At 40.0% G+C, this 16891-nt stretch overlaps 2 protein-coding genes across 6 annotated transcripts in view; both read left to right on the plus strand.

The window, feature by feature from the left end:
- mcu (mitochondrial calcium uniporter) overlaps nt 1-795 on the plus strand; it is a 71512-nt gene extending 70717 nt beyond the window's left edge. For all 4 annotated transcript variants that reach the window (XR_009790815.1, XM_061790148.1, XM_061790147.1 and 1 more), the window contains one exon: nt 1-795. This exon is cut by the window's left edge. The gene's annotated coding sequence lies outside the window, so the exon portion shown is untranslated.
- A 2007-nt stretch (nt 796-2802) lies between these two features.
- On the plus strand, nt 2803-15866 carry oit3 (oncoprotein induced transcript 3). 2 transcript variants are annotated; one of them, XM_061790641.1, is made up of 9 exons: nt 2803-2939; nt 8635-9006; nt 9078-9188; nt 10315-10437; nt 10541-10663; nt 11407-11567; nt 11639-12051; nt 15264-15363; nt 15513-15866. In XM_061790641.1, exons 1-9 carry the CDS (start codon nt 2858-2860, stop codon nt 15714-15716), a joined length of 1689 nt encoding a protein of 562 aa, XP_061646625.1. In that variant the 5' UTR covers nt 2803-2857; the 3' UTR covers nt 15717-15866. The 2 variants fall into 2 exon arrangements, with proteins under 2 accessions (XP_061646625.1, XP_061646627.1); XM_061790643.1 differs by having other exon boundaries at nt 15516-15866.
- Nucleotides 15867-16891: the final 1025 nt, after the last annotated feature.

A 16891-nucleotide genomic window follows, 5' to 3' on the forward strand; every position in this document is an offset into this window, starting at 1 on the left:
TAATCGCACTGTCCATCATTTACTTACCCGGCCCCCATGCGTTTTAAAATTTAATAAATCAAATATAGAGACCTTTATATAAAGAGGGTGTTGCATGAATGTATCTTTAAATGGGGAATTATGTTAAAACAAACAAAAAAGATTCTTACAAAAGACAAAAAAAAGTTAAGAACGTTGTTTGTAGAGATTCCTAGCAGTGGACCGGCCTGCGTGTTTAGAATTAGTTCTGCCAAACTTGATCCTCGCCGATCAGCCGCTCTCCTTCACACCTCAACGATGTCCATTTTCTTTATTGCATTGCATTTATCCTCAGAGAATGGGGAAAAAGTCCATCCTCAGTGCACTAGTAAAGAGGCTCTTTGACTGCTGACCTCACTTCCTAACGTCCTGCTTCTCATACTAAAGGAAAATGTCAGGTGGCACATGGTAGCTTTTGGAGGGGGAAACCTCCTAACACATACCGCTCCTGTTGTCCTCATCACCTCTTATTTGTTGTCCAAATTACTCTTCTGTCTTGAATGTGTGTTTTTGAAATTCTGGTGTGCACGTACCATATGTTTAAAAGAGTGAAGCATATACGAGTGAAATGACCTTGTACTCCATTCTGAACTCCTGTTTTTTTTTATTATTATTATCTGTATTATTTCTTTCTAGACGTTATGTTTCTGTTGACATGATGCTGTAATATTGGCAAAAAAAAAAAAAAGAATGTGTAAAATCCTGTATCATTTATGAAATATGTATGAAAGAGAAATGTAATTCAATTATCAATAAAATCCTTATCCAGGTTTTGGAGCTTGTGGTCCGCTGGGTCATTTGTCTGCTTTATTTTTGTCTGCTGCCTTAAATGAATGTGTGGCGTCATCAATGTTTACAAGGCCTTGACTGGCTTCTCAGGCTCTTCCTTTGTACATCCTGTTAGAGATACTGTAGATGCAACCAGAAAGTGTACCTATGCACCAGGATACATACAATATCCTGACAGTACAGTATCCTGTATACCGAGTACACTTTATACAGAGTTTAAAAAAAATACAATGTAAGCAACAAATCTTTTGTCTAAACTGAAACTGAACCTTGTGTGAGTTCTATAATCCATGTAGCTGCCCGAAACTATATAAAACAATGAGACATGCCTATCTGGCTTTCCTGTTCTTGAATGTTATCAGTGGTTTGTAACTACATAACTTGCTGTACAACCTCTATATCTATCTATCTATCTATCTATCTATCTATCTATCTATCTATCTATCTATCTATCTATCTATCTATCTATCTATCTATCTATCTATCTATCTATCTATCTATCTATCTATCTATCTATCTATCTATCTATCTATCTATCTATCTATCTATCTATCTATCTATCTATTTACTTAATATATGCAGAATGTAAATGCGTTTTTTTTACATTTACAGTCTACTTACTATCTTGGCATTTTCTAAAATCACAGATAAACATATTTGTGCAACTTTGAAAGCCTACAACTTTATGAAAACTAAATGCCAATAAATGTAATGTCATCTGTAAGTCAATAATTTTAAGTATGCACAAATAATACATCTTCATTGAATAATAAATGCCATATGTTTTCCTTTTAAATAAAGAATTTCAAAACTGATTGACATAACGGTATATAACATGGGTGGAGGGCAAAATGTATAATGTCCATGACGTGCATGACACTTTTTTTGTTGTATTTATTTATTTATTTATTTTTAGCACAATCGGTCATTCCCATGATAAATGTGGTACTTTTTTTGGTGTAAAACCTCTTGCGCAAAGCTTGAATTGTGTCATTGACATAATATCTCTGTAGCTAGGTAACTGTATAATTTTTTTGTTCAAGACGGAATGTTTATACAGCTCTGTACTTGCTGTCATCCGATTGTGCAGTTGTTGCTCGTGTTGAGTACTTGACTGCAACGCCTTCTTTGTGTGCATAGTGTAGTGTACAAAGCTGATTAAACCTGCCTGAGCCCAGAAGTAAATCAATGTCTTAGTTCCAGAAGTAGTCACAAAAGAAAAGCATGGCATTTTCCACCTCATTATCTCTAGAGCGCAACTTGAATTAATGTCTTCATTGATTTATTTTACATACTGTATAAGAAACCAAAAAAGTGCCACCCTAAAGTAATCTCTGCTTGCTACCAAATGAGTGTTTGTGCCGCATTTGGTTTCTACTGGTTGTCATGTCAACCATCTGAATGACAAATTATAGAAGGAGACGTCCGGGACTTACAGTAATTCAGGATTACCTCTCACACTACTCTACTCTACTGAAACGCTCACACACACACACACGACAAAAAATTTTTTCACTCACACACACTACTGAAATCCTCTCACACACACACACGACTGAAATTAGTGTGAGAATGGTGTGTGTGAGAGTTTCAGTATTTGAGTGAGTATGACAGCGTTTCAGTTGTTCGCGAACAAAAAAAAATCAGTATTGTGTGTAAGAGTGTTTCAGTAGTATGTGAGAGGTAAACCTGAACTACAGTACCTCTCTGATGGCCTCTCATAATGTATTCTCTTGAACAGGAAATTCCTGGAAAGGTTTCAGTCTTCAATACAGTCGTGGTAAATGTTCAAACCCTCGCACTGCTTTAACAAATTGACTGATTGGATTGGTCTAATGCTGCTACACTATCAAAAAATGTACCTTTATTTGCAGCTAAAGGGTTCTGAGGATGTGAGTGGTGGGAGGGACATATGGTGTGAAACAATGAGAGGATGATTTCTGTGAATCAGAGGTGAAGGTGAGGTGAGTGACACATACAGATAAGAGGTTCATATTAAAAGCAGACTTCTTTGAGGGATGAACAATACGTGCTACTACACACTGACCCAATGATGCAATATCATTTTCGCAACATGATGCTTTTTTGGCTCAATGTTCTGCTACGAGAAGCTTTTCAGGTCACAGCTGTCAGTGAGTATAATATGTCTGCATTCTTATATAATAGTATTTCGTAAAGATTCAATTTATATTAGAGGTAAAATGCAGGGTAGGCTGGGGCGGGTCTAGCCCTTATTTATTGAGAAACTGATTATGATGCTTTTGTCCATAAAGTATACATTATGTGGCATTCAAGGTCTTAAAATTTGCAATTTTATAATTGTTGTTGTTTGCAGTGGTATAGAACTGTACTGAAACTAAATGAGGTAACCAGCAAGAAGCACCTCTTCGTATGATGCAGTGTAATTTTGTAACAATGCAAATTATATACAGTTACATTAATTAATTAAGCACGGCGGCCGACTGGTTAGCACATCTGGGTCACAGTTCTGAGGACCCGGGTTCAAATCCGGCCTCGCCTGTGGTGAGTTTGCATGTTCTCAACGTGCCTGCGTGGGTTTTCTCCGGGCACTCCGGTTTCCTCCCACATCCCAAAAACATGCATAGTAGGTTAATTGAAGACTCTAATTTGCCCGTAGGTGTGAATGTGAGTGCAAATGGTTGTTTGTTTGTATGTGCCCTGCCATTGGTTGGCGACCAGTTCGGGGTGTGCCCCACCTCTCGCCCGAAGATAGCTGGGATAAGTGAGGATAAGCGGTATGGAAAATGAATGAATGAATAAATTAATACCTCCTTGACATTCTGAAAACAGCTATGATCATCATTGTGAAGGCAAATATTTGTTTATTCATCATGCTGTTAGACTGTAACTAATTTAACGGAAGAACTGCCATTTTTATCATTTAAAATGCTACTTTAATAAGTATTAGGGTTTTTTGTGAATTCAATAAGCTTTAGTGTGGTTTGTTGTTAATGTGATCATGAACTTTTGTGTGACAATTGCACTAAATAGGAAGCCAGTAGCAATAATAAAATGTCATGTCCTCCTATTATTTTTCTCCTTTTGATTCTTAATTACACAAGATGAGAACAGTCATTAATTGCTCATTTTGTTGATTGTCCTCAAATGGCTTTTGTTCACTCCACTTTTTATCTCTAAAGATATATGTGCCCTGCCATTGGTTGGCGACCAGTTCGTCATAGATCTTGCTAAGTATCCAGGTTTGTCATTATTACTATCAGTAGAAGTACGTACTGTATTACCAATATCAATTGGATAGTAGTCTAGCATTACTATTGCATGCCTTTACTGCTATTGCTATGTGAAATATTATAGTAACCATCCCAACTGTTGGAGGCAGATGGTGGCCCCCCCATGGAGTCATGGTTCTGTTCTGTTCTGTTCTGTTCGGAGGCAGGCAGTTTTGCCTTGAGATAACGCCTGTTGTGATTTGGCACAGTAGAACTATGGAATCCAACGCACCTTAAGTCATCTGCAATGGATAATTACGGGGCACTTTTAAAATATCCGGACTTTAAAAATTACAATGTTGTTGTTTTGTTAACGTCGACCTATGACCTATAGAATGCGCTTAAAATTAACAACTCTGTGAAGGAAAAATATGAATGTGGAATAAGTTGATTGCATACATATGCCCTCTCTTTAACCAGAGGCTGCGGAACCAGGCATCCCCCCCCCCCCCCCCCCCCCCCCCCCCCTCGTTTGCTCCTTGTGTCATGTAGGCCTATAGTTTTCATAGCCTTTATTTATTTCACTCAGCGCTGCCTGTTTGAGGATACAGCATGTTGCTTATCAGGAGCATGATTATGCTTATCATTTTGGGAAATGTATGCAGTTTATTTTATTTTTTGTGCCGAACTTTACCAATGAGTATTGTTTTGTATTGCTTTGCCGTGTTCTCTGCTCATGAAATTTTCATGACAATGTTTGTTTAACTGGTTAATTCAAAGACATACAATTGTTCTTGAAAATAGTTTTACACAATATAACACAACTTTTTCATTTGTGTTGGTGCTACAGTATATATTTAGTTGTATCTAGCCCCGACTCTACAAGTTGTTCTGCCGTGTCTGTCTTGAAATAATACTTTATATTGAAGCACATTATGCTTTAATGACAACATTCCGTCTTTTGGTCAGGAGTCTATCGTTTCATATCTTGAATTGGCTTCCTCTCAAAAGTGCTTTTCAATTGCAAGGACATTTCTTGTACAGAGTCCCTTTCTGAACACCCCATAGATTGGATTTAGGTCCGGGCTGTGTCTGGACAATTTTAAAATGGTAATTTGGTTCTGCTGAAGCTATTTTACTGTTCATTTGGATGTATATTTTGTATTGTCATGCTGCTTTCTAGCAGACAACTTTAACAGGCATTAGCATACCTACAGTTATATGGTTATTTAACACAAATTGCTAAAATAACATTGCCACGCTTGCTGAAACTTATATTTAACTAAGCATGGAAGTGGAGGTCCTACTTTACAGTCCTGTAGAGTGAGAAATTTAGATCTGAACACATTTTATGAAAGTGGAGCGTCGACAAAAGGGAGGAACTAAGGAGGTGAAATAAAGAGTAAGGGATGCAGCTGAAGCTAGTTGCAGCTTATGACTGATGAAAGCCAAATTTATTTTTTTCAGAAATATTTGTAATGATTTTTTTCCCCCAAATACGAGGCAATAATGCAATCAAGAAAGAAAAGAATACAGCGGCACGGTGGGTGACTGGTTAGAGTGTCTGCCTCACAGTTCTGACGTCTGGGGTTCAATCCGCGGCCCCGCTTGTGTGGAGTTTGCATGTTCTCCCCGTCCCTGCGTGGGTTTTCTCCAGGCACTCCGGTTTCCTCCCACATCCCCAAAACATGCATGGTAGGTTAATTGACAACTTTAAATTGCCCGAAGGTGTGAATGTGAGTGCAAATGGTTGTTTGTTTATATGTGCTCTGCGATTGGCTGGCAACCAGTTCAGGGTGTACCCCGCCTCCTGCCTGATGATAGCTGGGATAGGCTCCAGCACGCCCGTGACCCTAGTGAGCATAAGCGGTAAAGAAGATGGATGGATGGAAAAAAATACAACACAAGCTCCTCTTCCAACAGTTGGCTGCAGGTCAACAATTTTGGCAACAAGAAATTCACAAGACGTAGCCTGGTCAAGCATCCGAGCGCATCCATATTCTTAAGATAATCAATAAAGTGTGACCACAAGTTTTCTAAAGTCTGTTGTTTGTCCTCTAAAATGTATGTTATTCATTCTAGAGGTAGTGTTGACAGCGTTTGATTCATCCATTGTTTGGTATTAGGTCTGTGACTAGACTTCCATACCAGTGCAATACATTGCCTTGCTGTCGTTAAACCAAGACTTAGGAGAGTTTGCTCATTCTTACTGTAGTTGTGCTTTTCTGGAAATAGTCCTAACAGAAAAAGTGTGATTGAAGCGAGATTTTCTTTTCTATCTTTTATTTGGTTTTTTTGTTTTGTTGTTGTTGTTTTTACAAACAACTCTTTCCCCTATAATTTTTACCTCATCCCAAAATGTTCTTACTTATCTACAGTACATTGCCACATAAAGGAAAATAATGTTCCTTTAGCCACATTTAAAACAGGTGTCAGGATATTCTTATTGTATTTGTTTAGTTCCACTGGTGTGATATGAGCTATTTGTATTGGATTAATTTAAGATGTGTATTCATAAATTCAGCCTTGTACCTGAACGAGTTAAATGAACGAAGGTTCATGAGCTATTTTATATTTTGGTCCAACGTGAACTGAATATAGTTCATTTCTGCCCGATGAACATTATTGAGAAAATGTTCTTTCTGGCGTCTTGCGAACGGTTTTCGAACGAAAGTTCGTTTTCATTCAAGAGTGCCAGGTTTTGCTAGGGACTTCCAGGACAAAACCCGTCCGAACACACTAAATACGAGCCTTCATATGTGGGGTGGATACCCACCATGTTTGGCAACCGATTCAGTGCGGCCGCCATTCATGGTTACATGCGCAGTTGCGTTCTGTGACACTCCGTAAATTGGAGAGAAACTTATGATTTGTCTCAGAATGCTTTAGTGTACGATCACACTGCCATAAGATGGAATCTATTTTGTTTTGTAATATAAGACCAAATAAGATAATCGTTTTTGTAAATGTACTCAGCCAGAGCTGCTTGGAATGCAAAGTTACCCATTTCTTTTCACCATCGTTCCTGTCATACTGTGTTGTGTGTTTTTGCTTGTACATTAGGGACAAAAGTCCTGTTTTTGTTTTAATTCCTTATTAGCTGAAGCTGGCTACTAGTGTGGTCTGAATGGGTGGCAACAATGGGAAAATGAAATGCCAGTATTTCGAGGGTCAGCAACATACAGTTTTGGAATAAAAAAAAAAAAAAAAAAGATGAACGATTCCATTTTTGGAACAGTGAACTTAGTTAAAAATTTTGAATTATTAACTGAACTAGTTCATTTTTGGAATGATGAACTGAACTTTGAACTAATTCGCGAGAAAATGAACTTTCTCAACACTGCATAAATTTTGTTTGGACATCTATACAAATTTACCCCCATTCAGTTTCTGACATATTCCAAATTTTGAATCTTATCTCTAGAATTCTCAGAGGAATGAAGCCAACCTTTTTAAATGTAGGGCAAGTACCCAAAACAGAGCTTCTTCTGGGTTACTTTTGAAAGTGATGCTACAAGGTTTTGCTTTTAAAACAAGAATCCCAAGAGGCCCCATGAAACAAAACTAAATCTAATCAAAACAATGCAAAGGTCAACAAAAAACAAAGATCATAAAACTATGCCTTTCTGAGACTCTTCCGGTCTCTCTGTATCTTGTTGCAACCTCCCAATGGCCTCTTCAGATTCTGTTTTTTGCTAAGGAATTTTCTTTTCTTTCCTCTCTTAGCGAGATGTCCTGGAAGTATTATATTTAAAGCAACGGGCCGCCGATGACATCAGTATGGAAAAGTGGAGTCAAATTCATTTTAAGCGGTGCTGTCTTTTCCTGTGTTTAAAAGGAGGCACCCTTTTTGTCTCGCCTTGAGCGGATGATGTTTTCCACAAAGGTTGAGGAAAGGCATTATAAAAGTTAGATTTCACTGTCCGAAGAGGCCCTGTGACGCTCTATGCTAAGTGGCCACTTCCCTCTGAGAGCATGTTGTGAAGCCTTACAATTGTGTAGGACCTTGGATCAATTGTTATGTGTCATCTTTGTCTCCTGATGTCAAAATGTGAACAGGAAGATAAAGAAGACTGTTAAAATAGCAATTCTAATTGCTCCAGGAAATGTATTGGTCGATCTATGGATCAAACACCCGTTTTGAATTTTGTCACTCAGCTCCTTAAGAGTTGTGTAGAAAGTGCTGAAACATTAAACAGTTGTAAATGTGTTGCCAAAGTTTAGAGACGGTGAAATTCTGTTCACCTCTAAAGGTCATAATGCAGTTTAGGTTTTTGCTGAAATTTCACCTGTACGGTGAAAATCATTTTGCGAGTACTGTATTTGAAGGAGTTCATGTGCAGAGGTTCAATTAGCAACTAGCTTTGGAAGTTGACACAATTACTTCCTACTTTGATTATTTTCCATTATTAGTCGCACCCCCGAACTTTGGGACGTTATGTGTTAAACGCTTAGAGTGCCTTCATAATGCTTTTTAAACTACAATCCAAACCTATTACTTTCTTAGAAAGTCATCATCTTAATCACTCAGACGTAATATTATAAAGCATCCTTGGCTTGCAGCAAAGGTGCCCCATAAATAATTTTTTTAATGATCATTTTGCTATTATAGTTTTATTATTATTATTGCCCTCAGCCCTGGACCCATGTTCTGCCTACAACAGCCTGAATGAACCATGGAGGAACACAGAGTATCACATCAACCAGTCCGGAGTGACTCTCTGCGATAGCCACATGTCCGGGGAGTGGTATCGCTTCACAGGAATGGCGGGGGACGCCATGCCCACCTTCTGCATCTCTGAGAACCACTGCGGCACCCACGCTCCTATCTGGCTCAATGGCAGCCACCCTCAGCCACAGGAAGGCATCGTCACTCTGCCAGTGTGCGCCAGTTTTGGGGACGACTGCTGCCACTGGAATGCCAGAGTGGACGTGAAGGCCTGCACTGGGGGTTACTTTGTGTATCGCCTGCCCAGACCTTCAGTTTGCTTCCATGTCTATTGTGGTCGTGAGTTGAACCTTCAGCGCATCCTGTCACTGACCTTTTCCCTTTTAAATTATCATGTTTATGTATCATAGATTTCTATGACATCTGTGATGACGTTCCATGTGCCGGTTCAATATGTCCTGAGTCGGAATGTCGCTGTGCTCCTGGAACAGTTCTGGGTCCAGACGGACAAACGTGCCTGGGTGAGACTAACCGACAGGAAGGAAGAGTGCAGTAGATAAGATTTGCTACAGACGACAACAGGAAAACATGGAACAAGAGTACCAACAACAGTAACAACAGAACTCACAGTTCTGATATATTCATCCCAGTATAAATGTTATTTGATACTGTATAATAATATTAATAAGATGCTATCCATTCATGACCTCTGGTTAATACCTGGAGTACTGGTTTATCACTGATCACCCAGCCTAAATACTGGGTAGATACTCAGTGGACACTTCATTAGGACATTTCATTAGGTACACCTTGTACCCAGTAAAGAGCTGGAACAAAAGATGCTGTCAAAGAGGGAGGCATTTGAGAAAATTTTTAATATTGTGGTTCTACTATACAGTGGTGTAAAACTGCACTGCATCTATTTTATGAGGTGGTTCAAATCGTATAGCTTATTAAACTACATAAACATTACACTGGCTTACAATTTTTTTGTGTGCAAGTTTTCTGTTTCTTCAACTGATTTAGGACAATTTTGCATCGCTGAATCTGAAAATGACATCCGTTTCTCTTGTTCAGGTCAGGTTTCTATGCCAAGTTGGTAACAGTTCATTAATCAAATATTACAAACTATGCTTACTGTAAATACAGTAGTAGACTGATAAAAATAACTACCAGCAAATTGAATGTTACGTCATCACTGTTCAAAATTCAGGTCATGAAGCTCAGTTTATTTGAATCTCTAAAGCCAAAATACCTGTGCATTTAAACAAAACATGTGGTCATAGTTCAAAAGGTTGACCTGATTTAGCAAAACCAATGTGATATTTGGACATCAAAACTGTCCTAAATCAGCTCAAAAAAATAATACTGTTATTATCTTTGTACTTATGTGTTGCAGCTTGTTATTTTGGACAGGTGCACCTCATGTTTTGTCTGGTAAATGATGAAAAGATACATGACAGTGACCTAATTCTCCCCTAACCTATCCCTAGTTTCATCCATCTTTATTATTACTTGTCCCTTCAGTATTATGCAGTTCGCCTTGAATTGAATTTGTCATCCTCATCCCCCTAGGTGACTCATCTACTGTAGTCAATTAAAAGCCACCTACTGTGTGATGCAGGTGTGTGCGTGTGTTATGTTCAGATGTGAACGAGTGTGAGAAGGCCAATGGTGGCTGTGCAGAGGTCTGCGTCAACACCAAAGGATCCAGACGGTGTGAGTGCGGTCCGGGTCGAGTGCTGGATGAGGCCGGGCTCAACTGTCGAGGTACTGGACTGGACTCTGGATTCTCTACATTGTCACCTTCGAAATACTGTAACGTAACCTCCGCCTGAACTTTCCTCTCCTCAGTCATTTCTGTGTCTTGCAGAGATGGCAGGCTGCCATGTAAACAATGGAGGCTGCAGCCATGGCTGCTCGTCACTGCACGACTCCTACCGGTGTCACTGTCCTCGAGGACTGCAACTGAGCTATGACTTACATACATGTCAGGGTAGGTTTGTGTGTGTGTAATCTTCATCATCATCATCATCATCTTCATCATCGTTATTGTGACAACAACAGATGACAACATCAATGATATTAACAATCCAAGTTGCTTGTCTTTGCATTTTCATTTACTGCACAAGAAATACAATCCAATATCGGAAGAGATTGACATTTAAATGGCGGATAAAGGTCAAATTAATCTTTTTTAAAGATTTTTTCAAATGTAATTTTATAATTGGCGGCAATCCCAGCTGTCATCAGGCAGGAGGCGGGGTACACCCTGAACAGGTTGCCAGCCAATCGCAGGGCACATACAAACAAACAACTATTCGCACTCACAGTCACACCTACGGGCAATTTAGAGTCTCCAATTAATGCATGTTTTTGGGATGTGGGAGGAAACCGGAGTGCCCGGAGAAAACCCACGCAGGCACGGGGTGAACATGGAAACTCCACACAGGCGGGGCCGGGATTTGAACCCCGGTCCTCAGAACTGTGAGGCAGATGTGCTAACCAGTCGTCCATCGTGCCGCCTCAAACTAGTATTTGAAATACAAATTGTGAACATTTCTGAAAAATGTTGACTATTAATAGGTTAAATGAAATTGGGCTCATTACTTCTTGACTGCCCCTCATACAGTATATTGGGATCAAACTGTCACTGTATTTGGAATGGTGTAAAAGCAAGACGTTTACTCATTTTACAGTATTAATTGCTATTAATGTAAATACGTACATGCTCCGCAGTGCCAGTCGAGTGCAATCCCGGCTCCATCATAGTGTCAGTACCAAAGGACATTGTTGGAGGATTGGACCTCTTTCTTTCCAACTCATCATGTCGGGGTATCTCTAATGGCACACATATCAACCTGAACTTCAGTCTCAAGACATGTGGCACTGCTGTAGAGGTCAGTCCCACTTGGTAGGTTCATCTCTGTGCTTCGTAGAACTTATGACAATGTTGACGACTCCCTCGCAGGTGACAGATGACAAGATAGTGGCAACCAACCTGGTGACAGGTCTTCCCAGGGCCAACCCGGGTAGCAGCAATGACCTGATAGTACGCACCAGTAAGTTAATGTTGCCAATCACCTGTGAGTTTCCCAGGGAGTACCAAGTGTCTGATGGATACCAGGCAAGTCAGCACAGCTCAGCCTTGGAGCTGGCCGGCCACAGCGAGGGAGTCTTCCCCTTCTCGCTGGAGCTCTTCAAGAACTCTGAGTTCTCGGAGCCTTACCGCACGCCGCCTCATCTGAGCCTTCACGACTCCCTCTTCTTCGGGGTTGAGCCCAAAGAGAGAGTGGAGGGCCTTTCTGCCCTGGTAGAGAGCTGCTTTGCAACACCAGGGCCCAAAGCTGACCAGGCCCTAAAATATTACCTCATCAAAGATGGGTGAGTTGTCCCGGAGTTGAATAACTTTTGAAGTCACCTGCTGCATAAATTAGCAAATAGCACAACAGCAGAACACAGACATGACCCAGTTTTTGTTGGAGTCGCTTAACAAAACCCTTTTAACGTTCAGACTTTTAAAGAAATCATGGAAATTATAAAGCTTTCGCCATCATACAACATTATATCATAATTAGGGTGCCCAATACCCATTAAGTAACATTTTAGCAGTGGTGACAAGTCAGGGCCTGCAAGGTCTTCTCCACTAGCCTAAACACTATCAGAAGCACTGACGTAAAATTACAATCTAAATTCTAATATTGGTTCCATGTAATTGTATTCTTTTTTTCCAACTATATCGTCAAATGGGACTGTTTCTTTAACCAATCAGATTAAAAATTCATCCTCATACTCAATGTCTGCATTTTTTGATCCCCTGATTAGTCAAGGTTAAACTTGTTACATGTTCAACATGAAAAACACATCCTTTGGCAACAAATTAAGAAATTGAATAATCAACATCTCTGCTGAATATTATTTTTATTTTCGTTTGTCATGTTATTACATGTATATTGAATGTTGGTGGCACATTTGTATGCTGTTATACACTATTGCATTTTTGTATATTATTGATTGCGATGTTATAGTGATGATATTTAGTGGTGGTTTGAGTTGACTAAGTTACCGCTTATAAACGCCTGGAACAAGTTGTGTAAATACATTCACAGTGACACTCAGGAAATGAATTGCTGTAATTGTATGATTATACAAGTAACAGTTGTCAGTCAAATTAAAACAAAACAAATGTAGCAAACTTTGAAGCGCCTCTGCTTTTTAACATTAGTGTTGTCATATATCATATAGTTCTATCTTTGGTGTCCAGAATGTGAGAAAAGCGGGGAGTGAAATAAAAATAGTTCAACACCCTCTCCCACTCGCTGTAACGTTACACTTTTCTAGCTTGTGAACAATTTTTAAAATAAACCGGGAACACAGTTCCCCCTGAATTTTTTTTTTTTTTTTTTTTACAAGTTAATTCGTGATTAGAAAAATAATCAACACATACTGTGTACACACAAACACACAAAGCAACAATGGGGCAATAATCATCGTTTGCAACTATGTGTCAGCAGCCCAGTGACTGAGTCGACGATACAGCTTAGATAAGCAAAATAGATCATGGATGGAAAAAAGCACCAATTTTTATTTTAGAAAACAATCTGTGTCCGGGCGGCACGGTGGCCGACTGGTTAGAGCGTCAGCCTCACAGTTCTGAGGTGCGGGGTTCAATCCCCGTCCCCACCTGTGTGGAGTTTGCATGTTCTCCCCGTGCCTGCATGGGTTTTCTCCGGGCACTCCGGTTTCCTCCCACATCCTAAAAACATGCATTAATTGGAGACTCTAAATTGCCTGTAGGCATGACTGTGAGTGTGAATGGTTGTTTGTTTCTATGTGCCCTGCGATTGGCTGGCAACCAGTTCAGGGTGTACCCCGCCTCCTGCCCGATGACAGCTGGGATAGGCTCCAGCACGCCCGCGACCCTAGTGAGGAGAAGCGGCTCAGAAAATGGATGGATGAATCTGTGTCCATGGAGAAAGACATTTAATGCATGTCTTTCTCCACAAAGCTGTAAAGTCTGCAAATCATCCATCTATACATCCATCAAGTGGGGTACAACCTGCAACGGTCACCAACCAATTGCAGTGGCTGCAAAACCTTTTTTTTAATTCTTTATTTATTTAAAAAAAAAAAACATTTATGCAAGGATTTACAGTACAAAGCCTCTCCTGCCTTTTGACATTCATTTAACTCCATTTAGTTTTATGAATTAATTCGGTCCTGCAACATGGTGATTCATCAGATCAGAAGCGTCAGCTGCCTTGGGAATAAAATGATTGACAGTTATAGGACAGCGAACCTCATGTGTCACATCAAATGTCAAACACCAATGGCCTTGCCAGCTGATGGTCTGTACCAAAAACACAATTGTTTTTATTTTTGCACCGCCTATTGACTCTCAGGTTAACTTTTTTAAGGCAAGACAAGCTTCAAGGCAATTTCCTTTGTAGAGCACAATTGATACACAGGGCAATTCAAAGTGCTTTGCAGCGACAAAAAATAAAAAAGGCAAATAAAGTTGTTACGCAAAACATGACATAATCATTAATTAATTAAATTAAACGCGAGGAGCACAGATAAAACACTTTTACTCATACAGTGGCACTTCCAAAGCTGAACACAATCCATTTCATGCCACTGATTTACTTCTAGTTGTTCTAATGCAATGTTTTAAGCTGGTGATTCTCAACTGGAACCCAAAAGTGGCCCATTATGGGTGGCTAGTAAAAATGAGCTTTTTGTGCTCCCTCAAAATAATTTGAATATCAGTTCAGATCGCAAACACTGCAACTTCTAGTGGCATTTAAACGACCTCTGGCATAACAAATGCCATTTGTGTTTTTATAGCATAATAATTTAACCTTTTTTCTACTTAAACCCATTACAGTTGCACTTGACTGCAGTCTTAATTTCTTAAAAAGAAAACATATTATTGATGTTAGACTTTGCTATTTACGATGGCTCAGTGGCAGTGTAAGTGAAAATCTGTGGCTATATTTTGTGAAATTGTGATATTGAATTTTATTACATACATTTTTGTACATGCAGTTGTCATGTTCATCCTCAGTTTCAAAATAGGGGGCTCTGAACGGCACTTTGAACATATAAGCATGTGTAATTTTAGACGTTTTCAAGGCTATTCTTGGTCCATCTTTTTATTGTCCTGAACTTAAAATTTGGTCTCAGGCTCAATTTACAATGTCCTGTGATTATCATTACACTTTTCATCTTTGCCATCACCGATCACACACAATAACACCAAAACTTCAAAGACAAGAAAGACAAACTTGTAGAGTTAAATTTGTTAGATGTTCACTGGACTGAAGTCTCATTACACCATCTATGATGATGGTTTGAACTTCGAATTATGTTTGGCATATTTTATCAGGAAAATACATTATAAGACTTCTGGACTTTGGAGGTTCCTTGTCATTTTCTTTGCTATATGAGTCGTTTTCCACATCAGCAAAGTGGTATCTTGTTCCCCCCCCCCCCACCAGCACACACACCAAATTTCATTTTAAAAAATAAAACTGTTTTTGAAAGCCTTGGAGCAGAATCCCTGTAAAGACTTAACCTCTTTGTCTTGTGAGCAGATGTATTTCGGATGAAACAGTTACTCAGCACTCATCCAAGGACCAACTCTCCAAGCACTACCAGGTCCCTGTCTTCAAGTTCATTGGCAAGGAGAACCGGGTGAGTAAAGCAGCCTGCTGGGAGCCAGCTGGCCGTCGAGAGAGTGTGTGGGCTTATGTTTGCATGACAGTGTGTTGTTTAGATTACTCACTGTGACTATTACACATCTTTATGTCTAATTCCCGCGGGTTTGTCCTGTATGTTTACAGCAGGTCTTCCTCCACTGCCAGGTGTTGGTATGCGGCGTGGGAGGGTCTCGTTGCGCTCTGCCTTGTCGGGGACGTGTCCGTCGTGGCGCCCCATCTCAGGAGCAGCACACATTGAGCGGGGGCCCCATCTTCATCCTGCCCGAGCCGAGCAGCCAGACGGATTCAAATTCAAGAGATGTGTTGCAATCAGAGACATTTAATTGACCAACCCGACAAATATGCGATTGTGGTTGTCATAGTGACCATATTGTTGCAACAACCATGTAAATCCACTACATGATGATTTTGGCTATTAACGTAATGCCATTTTTTGAGGACAACCAAATAAAACATGCAATAATGCCATGTCTATGACCAAGATCTCCATTTTCTGTAATGTACTTCCACCTCAGACCACACATCCTCCATTCGCATTGTATCAAAGAGAAACTCAGAAAACACAAAAGCTAGTCGCTATTGCTTTGTTTTAATGAACCGAGTGTTGACAACCGTATTAATGAATGTTATGTTTTAAGCAGGCGGCACGGTGACCGACTGGTTAGAGCCTCTGCCTCACACTTCTGAGGACCAGGGTTCAATCCCCGGCCCCGCCTGTGTGGAGTTTGCATGTTCTCCCCTTGCCTGCGTGGGTTTTCTCCAGCCACTCCGGTTTCCTCCCACATCCCAAAAACATGCATGGTAGGTTAATTGACATCTCTAAATTGCCCGTAGGTGTGCATGTGAGTGTGAATGGTTGTTTGTTTATATGTGCTCTCCGATTGGCTGGCAACCAGTTCCGGGTGTACCCCGCCTCCTGCCCGATGATAGCTGGGATAGGCTCCAGCACGCCCACGACCCTTGTGAGGAGAAGCGGCTCAGAAAATGGATGGATGGATGGATGTTTTAAGCAAATGATTAGCAAAAAAAAAGGTTGTATTGGCACTGGACCAAGTGTGTTTGATGCATGCAGGTCAAAATTGGTTGGCTAAATTTTTTAATTAAATTGAATTGTGTCAAAGAAAATATTATTACATCGGTTGATGACACCAGCTGCAGTGGTGCGGTGCCAAGAGTGGAACAAGGCTTGGCGTTTAAGAAAAGATAGCTGCTTACATCAGCACTATGCACTTGACTGTGTCCGTTTCTTCTTGCTTGCTGAATTCATTGGTGGGCATGAGGTCAAATATTTTAATAAAAGACACAGTTATTGCCATCACTGATATACATGTTGTAATGGAAATACAAAGATAAAATTTACAGTTTCTGTATTCTACTGTAATGAGCCTCTACCACCCAATACTCTTTGGTGGAAAGTGGATTAAACTCAGTGCCTATGTGCCCCTTTGCTGACACCACAATTTACAGACATTATACTCAGCGACATTAATATGAAGTCATCA

This window comes from Phyllopteryx taeniolatus, chromosome 11, assembly GCF_024500385.1.
Source record: "Phyllopteryx taeniolatus isolate TA_2022b chromosome 11, UOR_Ptae_1.2, whole genome shotgun sequence".
NCBI classification, from domain to species: domain Eukaryota; kingdom Metazoa; phylum Chordata; class Actinopteri; order Syngnathiformes; family Syngnathidae; genus Phyllopteryx; species Phyllopteryx taeniolatus.